The 13,550-nt window shown below is 31.7% G+C and overlaps 1 protein-coding gene across 1 annotated transcript in view; it reads right to left on the bottom strand.

The window, feature by feature from the left end:
* Window positions 1-13,550, bottom strand: part of LOC124719062 (chymotrypsin-1-like) — a 102,280-nt gene that overhangs the window by 37,178 nt on the left and 51,552 nt on the right. Inside the window, exon 2 of the mRNA XM_047244734.1 lies at window positions 3,590-3,678. Within this exon, the coding sequence (XP_047100690.1) occupies window positions 3,590-3,678 (89 nt within the window). The remainder of the gene's footprint in view (window positions 1-3,589; window positions 3,679-13,550) is intronic.

Raw genomic sequence — 13,550 nt, 5'->3', positions numbered from 1 at the left:
CTATGGGACTTAACTGCTGCGGTCATCAGTCCCCTAGAACTTGGAACCACTTACCGGTAAACCTAAGTAACCTAAGGACATCACACACATCCATGCCCGAGGCAGCATTCGAACCTGCGATCGTAGCGGTCGCGCGGTTCCAGACGGTAGCGCCTAGAATCGCTCGGTCACACCGTCCTGCGAGACAAAAGTAACAGACCTTTCGCGGACTAAGCAGTTATTTATAATGAACTACTGTGTGAAAGGGCTGCACAAATATTCAGTCAGTCTGCTATAAGATTTCGAAGTGGTGTAAAGATCTGCAACTCACCTTAAGCTTTCAGAAAACTGCGCACTTCACAAAACGAAAAAGCGTAGTATCCTATGACTACAATATGAATGAGTCACAATTGGACCAGTTAATTCAAACAAATACCTGAGATTAATGCTGATTAATGCTTTATTAGGGGGTGAAATGGAACCATCACATAGGGCTGCACGGGATAGCAGTGTGGTCTTAGGCGTCTTGTCATGGTTTGCATGGCTGTCCCGTCGGAGGTTCGAGTCTCCCCTCAGGCATGGGTGTACGTGTTGTCCTTAGCATAAGAGTTTAAGTAGTGCGTACGCCTAGGGACCGATGACCTCAGCAGTTTGGTCCCATAGTCCTTACCGCAAATTTCCAATTTCCATCACACAGGCTCAGTCATGGGTAAGGCTGCTGGCAGACTTCGGTTTATTGGGGGGAATACCGGCGAGATGCAATCACTCTATAAAGGAGATTGCTTACAATACACTGCGATATTGCTAAGTGTGTGGGACTGATACTGCACAGGTCTAACAAGGGATATTAAACGTATACAGGGCAGCACGAATGGTTACAGGTTTGTTTGACCTGTGGCAGAATGTCAAGAAGATTCTGAATGAACTGAATTGTGACAGATACTTGAAGATAGACACAAACTATCCCGTGAAAGTGTACTTTACAAGTTTTTAGGACCAACTTTAAATGATGACTCTAGGAATTATTACAGCCCTCTAAATATCACAACAACAGGGATCGTGAGAGAACAAGATTAATTATAGCGTGAGAAGAGACATTTAAAAAATCATTTTTCCTCCGCTCCAATATCGTCAAGAGTGCCCCTGGGGGAGCATGAGAGGACTGCTCTTATTCTCTACACACGCAAATTATCTGATGGACAGGATGAGCAGCAATTTTCGGCTGTTTTCCGATGACGCTGTAGTGCATGGGAAGCAGTCATCGCTGAGTGATGTTGGGAGATACAAGATGACTAAAACAGAACTTCTACACTACTGGCCATTAAAATTGCTACACCACGAAGATGACGTGCTACAGAAGCGAAATTTAACCGACAGGAAGATGCTGTGATATGCAAATGATTAGCTTTTCAGAGCATTCACACAAGGTTGGCGCCGGTGGCGACACCTACAACGTGCTGACATGAGAGAAGTTTCCAACCGATTTCTCATACACAAACAGCAGTTGACCGGCGTTGCCTGGTGAAACGTTGTTGTGATGCCTCGTGTAAGGAGGAGAAATGCGTACCAACACGTTTCCGACTATGATAAAGGTCGGATTGTTGCCTATCGCGATTGCGGTTTATCGTATCGCGACATTGCTGCTCGCGATGGTCGAGATCCAATGACTGTTAGCAGAATATGGAATCGGTGGGTTCAGAAGGGTAATACGGAACGCCGTTCTAGGCGCTACAGTGTGGAACCGTGCGACCGCTACGGTCGCAGGTTCGAATCCTGCCTCAGGCATGGATGTGTGTGATGTCCTTAGGTTAGTTAGGTTTAAGTAGTTCTAAGTTCTAGGGGATTGATGACCTTAGAAGTTAAGTCCCATAGTGCTCAGAGCCATTTTTTTGACAGTGCTGTGGTGTCATTTTTAACAGACAATGCTCGCCGACACGTGTCACATGTCTCTATGAACTGAACTGTCTGCATAATGTTGAGGTTCTGTGCTGACATAAGCTGTCGCCAGCACACTGGTCTGCAAAGATGTAGGAAGAAGATCGATAGCAGGCATTGGATCAAGTGCGCCTGTCAAGGGAGAGGCCAAAGACAGACTCGCAAGCAACACACCACCAACGTGCCCTCGACCATAGTATTTAGATCGCCGCCACTGACCGGAGGGCTCAGTCTCAATTCTCAGTCTCTATCACTAGCGCAGTTGCTCTGTCACTAGCACAGCCACTGGCGCACAAATTTGCATCCTATTTTGGCGTCAGTCGTTCGTCCCATAGTGGGACTTGTACCTCATCAGCAGTGAGGCTAACATGGACTAATAGTGAAGAGATTGCATCACAACACATGGACTCTTAAAGTTAAGTAGCTTCCTGTTTATGTAAATAAAGAACCCTGTTAATATATGTGTGCAGTTGCGTTGTAGATAGAGGATAAAAGCCACCAAACAACATCCTCTCCCTTGATTCCTATGGTACAAGGCTCAACAGGTAGTCCTGTGGCCAGCAAGATACTCTCCATCCCAGCGCCAGTTTATAGGATATCAAGGACCAGTTACAACAGTTGTGAGCTAGCTTGCTTCATGAGACGATAAAATTGCTTTATGACACCTTCCCAATGGAACCTGTGCGTGCATCCAGGCCGGAGAGTGAGCTTGTACTGCTAAGTTCTTGTGGTAAATTTGTCTCCATATTGTAATCACAGAAATAACATAACATGGTCTCTCAAGCCATAAAGTTTTATTTCGTTTCCTCCTCGTCTTCTGGGAGCTTCATATCTTTTTTAGGCAGCGTTTATTACTTTTTAACATCTGAACACACAGTTTAAGTACTACGTTTGCAACCAGTGTAACTTTTCTATGCGAACCAGAAACATGGTCTGACATGTCGTGAAATGGCAACCTATGAAGCGGTGCACAGATGTGTTGGACAGTGTCTCTATCATGCCTGTCGATCACGTCAGGTTGATCTTTTCATTTCTGAGCTCACAGAGAGCCTAGAACAGTAGTGGCTCCTGCCAAGTATAGGTGTCCACTGTGAGTTTCCGCCTGATTTCATGCAACACCACGTAACATAACTGTCGCCCATTTCCTTCATCATAACAATTCTCAGATGCACACTGCAGGGGCAAGGACAGCGTTTTTTATGGGAAGTGTTTGGCGCCCACAGTACAGCCTGGATTTGGCTCCCTCTGATGTTCATCTCTGCTCACATGAACTGTTGTCTACGAAGACCAAATGCATCGCAGAGTAGATGACAAGTGACGGAAAGCACAGGCGGTTGCCTTCTATGATGAGGGTATGGTGACTATAAAGAAGTAGTTGGAAGATGTAGCAAACTGTTACAAATTAAACATTCTTTATTCTCACTGTGGTTTCCACTTCGTGACAGATCTGACCTTTATTTCCAAACAGCGCGCGCGCGCGCGCACACACACACACACACACACACACACACACACACACACACACACACACACAACATTGTTTTTTTTTTGTGTGTGTGTGTGTGTGTGTGTGTGTGTGTGTGTGTGTGTGTGTGTGTGTGTTGCATTACCGTTCCATGGAGTTGTCTCCCTAGACTTTTACTAGTACTGTGCTCACTGCCCAGAGCCTACGTACCTGGAAGCGGAAGTCTGGATTCCACGAACTTCCTGCAGTGTGCCTTGCGCCGGCGTCACCTCTGTTTGTAGTTCTGACATCCTCAGCACCTGGAACAACGAAACATACTTCATTCATTTCTGGATTTAGCTGCAAGAGGAAAGATCTGTTGACTGGTACGCCTCTTTTTTCTGCTCTAAGAATCTTCAAAGTACCCTTACTGTTTCTTCAATTGTCTGTTCAAGATAAGAATCATGTTCGAGAGATTTTTGAAATGACGTCACTTCTGTCTTTGGAGGAGAGTTGTGACCTTGACATCTAACTAAATCTCAGAATTAACTTTTTTATATCACATTTTAATAGAATTGAATAGATATCGGGTTTCAGCTTTACAGACGTCATCAGACCTACAAGAACAAAATTAAAGATATAGATTTTCAGAATTTATAAAATGTGGAGATGAGAAGAGTTTCTACATCACTAAATGGCTAAAATTGTCACCCAGTTCTGGTTGCAGATATCCTATATCATGTTTCCCAGGAGCAGTAAAATTTTTGTTTATGTATTTAATATAATTATTGACAATATTTAAAATGTTGTATTATCTACTAATCTTTTTCGCTGCTAAATATGTGCTATTTGCATTCCATGCTGAGGTGGCTTTTGGTATGGTTGCACAGCTCTCCAAATGCTGAAGCCTATGCTTGGAGGAGGCACTCTGGCCGGTATGAAATATTTTGCATCCCATTTTAGGAAAGCTACAAGGTAAGATAAATTGATTTTTGCACATCTTACAGTCTGATATCTTTGCTCGATAAAGAATTCAATTCCTTTTCGTTATCCGCAATACTTATTGCGCTGCATCAAATTAAGCAAAACATTGCACAAAATTTTAAAGAGTTTGCAGGGGTTAAAACACAGGTGTGCGAACTTTGCGACTAGTCGATTTTAGCTCATACATTGCAGTGACTATAATATATGAGGGTCATTCCTAAAGTAATGCCTCATACTTTTTTGTGGTGACTTTGGATGCCCACGTCAGATGTCGTTGGTGTAGTGCCAATGCTTGAACCTTTATCTTTCATTTGCTGGCAGGTTCTGTTGTTCTGCAGCAGTTTGCGCCATTAGAAGAGTGTTCCAAAATAGTGTCTGATATGGACACAAGTATAAAATAGCGATGGGTGATTGAACTCCTCATACCTGAAGAAACTGCATCGGTTGAAATCCATTTACACTTACTCAAGTTGTATGGAGACGATACAATAGGTGTGAGATATGTGAGTGTAGAATCATTTTGTAAGTTCAGGACCACTAGACCAATCTTATAAAAAATAAAAAATTACTCGTTAGCACTCGTATTTTTTATTTTCCATAAGATTGATCTAACGATCCAGAACCTACAAAATGATTCTACTTTCCCTTTTACCTAATAATAATATAATAATAACCACAATAAAAAATCATTTATTTATATACATTTCCCATAAGTGAATGTAATGTAATTAAATAAATTAGAGAATTAACTATTATTTTAAAAACAATTTTTAAAAAAGCGTTTTTTACAATTTTTTCTTAGCCCAAAATATGTCCAATTTTTGGCTTCTGTGAAAAAAGCGTTTATTAATTATATATTAAAGAATAAGTACATAAAATTATTTGCTTTCTGCTTTAGCAGCTATAAGATTATATAGATGAAGTAAATATGATTTCTGGGTCTAAATTTTTAGAGTCTGGTTTTTAAAAATTTAAATCAGATAGGTATGAAATTTACTTTCCTTTCAGCTACTTTTTGAATGAAAGTAAACAAATTAAAACAAAAATAAATTACTTCACAAATTTTACATTGTGAAAATAAGTAAATTAATTCAAATAAATTAGTTAACAAAGAACATTTTTTAAAAATATTTTAATATAAATAGCAAACTTATTTTGGTAAAAACTAATAAAAATTTCACGATATAAATGGAGACTACTTTAATAAAAAAAGCTGAATAATTTAGGTATTTCTAATGAAATTAGAAAAGTAAATTAGCTGGAGATAAATGCATTATATAATAATAAAGACTGTGAATATCTAAATACTAGATTTGTCTAGAACTTAATAATAATTTTAAAGTTATTTTACCAAATAGATTTTCTAAATTAATAGACAATTTTGATTTTGATATAATTAAAAGGGGACAAAAGAAATGAAAATATAAAGGAATGAAAAAACTTGAAAATAGAAATAATGAATTTCATGATATAGAGTTCGCAATGCGGTTATGTAATTTTGAAATAATAGCTAAATGATTTATTTTTAATTCTTTATAAATCTAATAAAAATTATTTCCTATAAATTGAGAACCAAAACAAAATGCAAGAAAAAGATACTTATGAACTAATTGAAGTATGTGAAAAAGACATTGATTGTCCTATTTGTTTAAGTGATGAAAATAATAATCAATTTGGTAAAACAAATTGCAAACATATTTTTCATAAAGCATGTATTGATGAATGGTTAAACAAAAAAAAATTGTCCACTTTGGACTATTATTAAAAATAAAGTACCAGAAAAAAATTGAAATAACTGATATTTATACTATATTTGATGCTCAAGATCAAGGAGCATATTATGGTGATTATGATGATGGTGATGATTATTTTTAAAATAATTTATACGAATAATTTAAAATTACAAAACTTACTTTTTTTCAATTCTAATAAATTTTTTTCTAGTTCAATGAAATTGTTCTGTGAAAACTAAATTTAGTAAATATTGTACTACAGAGAAATCAATTCATAATTTTACTTAACAAAAGCACACAAAATATGGTTATAGAACTATATGAAGAACATGTTAAAATAATTATCATGTAGAAAATTACAATAAAAATCGAATTCCTTGTGTATGTGGAAAAAATGTAGCTAAATATTATTACAAGGAACATGTAAAACGAAATCCAAGTGAAGATCATACGAAAATGGAAAATGAAACTACAATGAATAATGAAGTTATAAATGAAGGAAAAGAAATGTAAAATTTGTCAAGAAACTAAAGATTTAAATTGTTTGAATATAAATCTATGACATTACGATAAGCAAAATAATAAATGTAGAAAACGTACTTTAGAATATATTAAGAATAAGAAAACTTTAAGTTGAAATAATATCCTTTTATAATTAATTATCTGTTATATAACAGTACTTATCCATCTATTTATTATTATCATTCTATTAATATAAATAATTATTACAAATCTAATGAATTTTTTTGTAATAAATAGAAGAACAAACTAACTGATTGTTAAACTAAACTAGTAAACTAATTCTTTTAAAAACTAATTGATATTTAAACTAATTCTCTTTTTGATTAATTATTTATTAGAATATAATCCTTATGCATCTATTAAGTAATTATCATTTTATTAATAAAATAATTTTTTTAAATTTTTTTGTAATAAATAGAAGAGCAAAATGGAAAGTAGTATTGCTGCTCAGCTAGAACAACTTCCTAATCAACTACAACAATTTCCTGTTGTAAGACCTCATGAATTCTTTAGAATAAATAATTTTCGAAGATATTCAATTTTATGTAAAGCTAATTTAATTAGATTTATTGTTAGCAATCGTTCAAATATTGTTAGAAATCACCCAATTATTTTTGAATTAATACATCTGATCATAGATCTGAGACTGCTTCAGCTGTTGGTGAATTAAGAGAAAGTAATACAAATATTGTTGAAAATGTCTGAAGTAAATGAAAATCTAAAAATTATATGACTGAAGTAAGTAAAAAATATAAAAATATTGTTAATATTTATATACATGAAGAATGAAGTGACAATCAAACTAAATTTGTTAAAAATAATAAAGTTGAAGTAAGTGATAATCTTTGGAAAAAGTTACCATATTATGATATTTATGATGTTTTTCTAACTAAAGAAGATATACCATTAAAAGGAATATGCCACTATCTACAAATATATTTGTAAAACGAAGAGATAGAAAAACAATTAAAGATTGCTTAGGTGAAAAGGCATTTGCAGACAGATTACAAACTATCAATTTAGAACGTAATACTCGAGCCTAATCATTTCTTAAACGCAGTAAAAACAAAATATTTTTTAATTGTTAAAGACTATTTGAAAGTACCACATGGTGTAAAGGTAAATTTTCATTTTTATTCTGTATATACACTACAAACAAATGAAATAAATGAAAAAGTTCAAGAATTTGCACAACAAACACCAAACTATACAATTTTAACAGAAAAAGAATTTAATGAAATATTCAAATTTGGTAAAAAGACATTTTAGAAAAAATATCTAATTTTCAAGCACACGGATATCGATGGCCATTAAATAGAATTATTGGTTTATAATTAGCAATTAACAAATGTGTTCCTGTAAGAGGATCATATTGTATTGATTTACAACATAATATTAACAACGAAGAGCATGTGTTAATGTGAAAAATAACAATCAAAAATGTTTTCTGTGGGCTATAAAATCAGCTTTGTTTCCTGCAGATGATCATTCCGATAGAATAACAAAATATAAAGATGTCGGTCTTGATCTCGATAAAAAACTTGAAAATCTTGAATTTCCTGTACTAGTAGATCATCTTCCAAAAGTAGAAAAATAATTAATAAATCTATTAATTTTTATTCATTTGATGATGAAGATAAAAATTATCAAGTGCATCCATTACAAATAACAGAATCTAAAAAGGAAAAACATGTAAATTATTTTACTTCAAGAAAGATAATAATTAACATTATTGTTAAATAAAAAATTTATCTAGACTTGTATCAAGTCAAATTACCAAACATGAAACAGTAAAATTTATTTGTGATTTATATTACTACATTTTAATTGTAAAGGAAAACTAGATGAACACACAAAAATTGTTTAACTAATAAAGCAGTAAAAGTTGAAATGCCATGTAAAGGAGAATCTGTTCATTTAAAAAATTAACAATTTACACAAAGTTTCATTTATTATTTATGCCGATTTTGAAAGTTTACTTTTAAAAATAGGTAATTGTAAACCAAATCCAGAAACACCATATACAAGGAAATATCAAAAACATGAACCAAGTGGATTTTGTTATTTTATATATATATATAAAGAAATTATAAAGATCCTGTTATTTATAGAGGACCAGATTGTCATAAAAATTTATCGAATGTATGAAGAAACAAGAAGTTTAAGAAATTTATTCAGAAACTGAAGAAATGAAACCAGTTACACTTGATGAATACAAACTGTTTCATAAATCTAGATTTTGTACACTATGTAAATGTCTTAATACAAAAAAAGAATAAAAAAGTGCATCATCATGATCATTTAACAAGGAAATATATTGCTCCATTTTGTAATATGTGTAATTTAAAGCTAAAAGAACCTGATTTTGTACCTATTTATTTACATAATTTATCTGATTATGATTAATATCTTTTTGTAAAAGAACTAGGTTACGATGATAAAGAAATAGAACTTTTACCAAATAAAGAAAATAAATATATTAGATTAGGTAAACATACAAAAAGATTAATAATGAGATTTGTTGATAGATTTAGATATATGACGTCTTCACTTGATAAACTTTAATCAGATTTAAAGAAAAATCTATTTAAAAAATATTACAAAGAATGTTTCCCCAGAATTATTTAACTTAGTAACTAAAAAGGTGTATCCATATGATTACATTGATTCTTGAAAGAAATTTGAAGAAACACAATTACCAACTAAAGATAAATTTTATAGTGAATTAAATGATGGTGATATAAGTGATGAAGATTATGAACATGCAAAATTAGTTTGGGAAAATTCAATATTAAAAATCTTGGTGAATATCATGATTTACATCTTAAAACTAATATATTATTGATAAGTGATGTTTTTGAAAATTTAAAAAAAACATGTATACAAACATATAGTCTAGATCAGGGATCCCCAAACTCCTTTGGACAAGTGACCCGTTTTCCAAAATGAACTGTTACCTCAGACCCCCATGGCCAAATTACCTACTTTTAAGATCAACCCCAATATTTGTAATGGTCCGCTAACTTAAAACAGCTGCTACAGAGTGTAATTTTTCATTCTGACTTAGGTCAATACAAGAAGACAGAGCTCCTTAAATAGTAAAATATCAGAAACACGTTTGGACTTGATCATGGATTCGTTCGTGTTAAATGGCGTAAGCGTCAAATAGAGAGCAAGTCAAAATGTGCCTGAAAGACATACACTTAAACCCCTCATCTTGCACAAACTTGTCCACACAGACTTGCCGAGTTTTTCATCTTGTACGAACTTGAGACATTACATTACTACAACAATGCTATTTCCTACCTAAATATTAATTATTCTTAATACACGTAACATAAACAATACAGTACCTACCAAACATGAAAGTTTTAAATAAAAACTTGTGTTAATTTAATAGGGGTCGATTTATAGACCTCATCGACCCCCAAAATCAATTCTCGTTTATGTCGACCCCTAGGAAACCGATATCGACCCCAAGGGGTCGATATCGACCACTCTGGCATTCCCTGATCTAGATCCTTCTTGGTATTTTACAGTACCAGCATCTTGAGATCCAATGTTAAAAATTCAAAAATCTTTAATTATTACATGATTATGATATGCGTCTTATGGTTGAAAAAGGAATAAGAGGTGGAATTTCACAATGTTATAGGAAAAGATATGTAAAAGCAAATAATAAATATTTAAAAGATTTTAATAATAAAGTTATATCAAATTATATAATGTATCTAGATGAAAAAAATTTATATAGTTTTGCTATGAATCAATATTTACCATAAGGTGGATTCAAATGGGAAGAACCAAACAATTTTAATTGTACAAAAATAAGAGAAATGTCAAACAATAGTCAAACATATGGTTATATATTTGAAGTAGATCTAGAATATCCATAAGAATTACACAATTTACATAAAGATTTACAACTATCTCCTGAATCAAACTTGGTATGGGTACAAAACAAAGTAAATTAATAACTACTTTAGATAAAAAGTGTAATTATGTATTATAGAAATCTTAAACACTATTTATCTTTAGGAATGAAACTTACAAAATTACATAGAGTTTTAGAATTTAAACAATCTGATTAGTTAAAGAAGTATATAGATATAAACACACAGTTAAGAACTAAAGCTAAAAATGATTTAGAGAAAGATTTCTGTAAATGAATGAGTAATTCTGTATTTGGTAAAACAATGGAGAGTATAAGAAACAGGCAAGATATAAAATTAGTTTCAAATAGTAAAGTATGTGATAAACTTGTAGCTAAACCAAACGTTAAACATAGAACTATATTTACTGAAAATATGGCAGCTATCCATACGAATAAAACTAAAATAATACTTAATACACCTTTTTATGTTGGATTAAGTATATTCGATCTATCTAAAGAACTGAAGTACAATTTTCACAATAGAGTTATGAAATCTAAATATGGTGAAAATATTAAATTATGTTTTCAAGATACAGATAGTTATATTTATAATATTAAAACAGATGATTTCTGTGAAGATATGAAGTCAATGATTGATTATTTTGATACAAGTTGTAATAAAAGAGATAATATATATAATATTCCACAAGTACACAAAAACGTTGTTAGTAAAATGAAAGATAAATATAATGGAAAAATAATGGAAGAATTTTGTGGTTTAAGAGCAAAATTGTATGCTTACCTTTACTTGATCTTATTTTATTTGGATTATTATCAGAATATAATGCTTCTGAATTAAATAATGTATTTGCATAATTTGATAAATCTACAGCATCAAACTTTTTATTCAAATCTTCCACAGTAAGTTTTTTCACTTTCAGTTAAAAGTTTCATTACACCATCTGTACCTACATATGTTTTATCACCAATTTTTCGTTTCTCACCATTAAATTCAACAGGAAATTAACCAACATATTTAAACATGAATTAAAAAATGTGTTGTTAGAAACAAAATAAGTTTAGAAGATTATAAAGATATAGAACAATATACAAATTTAAATCTAATTAAAAGTCAAAAAACATGAAATATATACAATTCGAGTAAACAAAAACGTCCTCATGATAATAAAAGATATGTATTGGAAAATAAAATAGATATATTACCATATTGTCATTACCAGTTATTAAATTAATAAAATTACTTCTATAGAAATTATTTCTGTATGAAATTCATTAAATTTTTAGTATATAAAATTTTTCATATAAATGGAAACTTTTATACAAAGATCTAATAAAACGTAAAAATTTTTGTTTACAAGGACTAGAAGAAATGAATAAGTTAAACACACAAATAATTCAATTAAAAGTTGTTAGAATTGAAATGAATGATGAAACTATTAAAGTAAAAGATGAATTTAAGTAAAAGATGAAATAATTAAAGTAAAAATGATCAAATTCAAAAATTGATGGAAATAGTTAAATGTCATTCAAAAAGTAGTTGATTGTTATAGAAATTGATTGTTAAACTAAAATAGTAAACTGTTTCTTTGCGACGGCAAAGAAAGTCTTCAGACAGCGTCTTTATAAATTTACTTTATTTTAATTTACCCCACTATTGTGTGAATTATCAAAATCTAACCATTTAACATAAAGTTAATCTCCTTTCTTTCTTAAAACTTTTTCAACTAAGTATACATCTCGATATTTCGTTTTCTGTAGTTCTTGCTCATAAAAATTTCCTTTTATATCTTTTAATTCATACGTAATTGGATTGGAATAAATAACATCTTCAATTTCAAATATTTCTGTTGACCAATTATCTATATACCCTATTTCAAAAAGCCCCAATTCTCATTTTATCACCTTTTTTAAATTTAGCTTGGTCACAAGATACAATGTTAATTACTTTAAATTTTTCATTTACATCAATTGGTTTCATTTTTATTGTAGAATGTTTCGTATTAGGAAATCCATCAACTAGAATATTAACTAAGTTTATCCATTTATAATTTCCTTGTAAAGCAAATTTCTTCCACATCTTCTCTTTCAGTGTTCTGTTTAATCGTTCAACAACAGCTGCTTTTGATTCTGAAAAAGTTGAACAATGATTAATGTTAAATTTTTTCATTAATTCTTTAAATTCTTTGTTATAGAATTCTTTACCATTATCTGTTTGTAACTTATTTAGCGTTCTATCTATAATTTTTTTTTTGAAAAGCTATGTTGTTAGACGCCTTAGCTTTAATAGGAAGAGCAAATGCATATTTTGTAAAACACGTCAATTACCGTTAATAAATATTTATAACCTCTGTTTATTTTAGAAATTCCTTTTAAATTACCAGAATCCATTTTAGTTACCAGAATCCATTTTAGTTACCAGAATCCATTTTAGTTACCAGAATCCATTTTAGTTACCAGAATCCATTTTAGTTACCAGAATCCATTTTAGTTACCAGAATCCATTTTAATTACCAGAATCCATTTTAATTACCAGAATCCATTTTAATGACCAGAATCTATTTTAATGACCAGAATCTATTTTAATGACCAGAATCGATTTCAACTACATCAGTTTGCCATAAACCATCTATACCAAAATAAACAACATTTCTTCTTTTAAAATTATTTCTCATTCGTTTATGTATTTGATTAATTATATTTTCGCGAACATTATTATTATTTAAACCTACACCAGCACTTACAAAAATTTTTAACATATTGTACAAAGACCTTCAATTCTTTGTCTATCGTTTTTAGTTGTTACTCTACGCGGATTATGTGTATCAGTAAAATTTTACACTTTAAACAATAAATATGATATGAAACTTCCTGGCAGATTAAAACTGTGTGCACGACCGAGACTCGAACTCGGGACCTTTGCCTTTCGCGGGCAAGTGTTCTACCAACTGAGCTACCGAAGCACGACTCACGCCCGGTACTCACAGCTTTACTTCTGCCAGTACCTCGTCTCCTACCTTCCAAACTTTACAGAAGCTCTCCTGCGAACCTTGCAGAACTA

The sequence above is a fragment of the Schistocerca piceifrons genome, chromosome 10 (assembly GCF_021461385.2).
Source record: "Schistocerca piceifrons isolate TAMUIC-IGC-003096 chromosome 10, iqSchPice1.1, whole genome shotgun sequence".
Lineage (NCBI taxonomy): Eukaryota > Metazoa > Arthropoda > Insecta > Orthoptera > Acrididae > Schistocerca > Schistocerca piceifrons.
The sequence above is the reverse complement of the archived record's forward strand: the minus strand, read 5'-3'. Positions and strand labels throughout refer to the sequence as shown.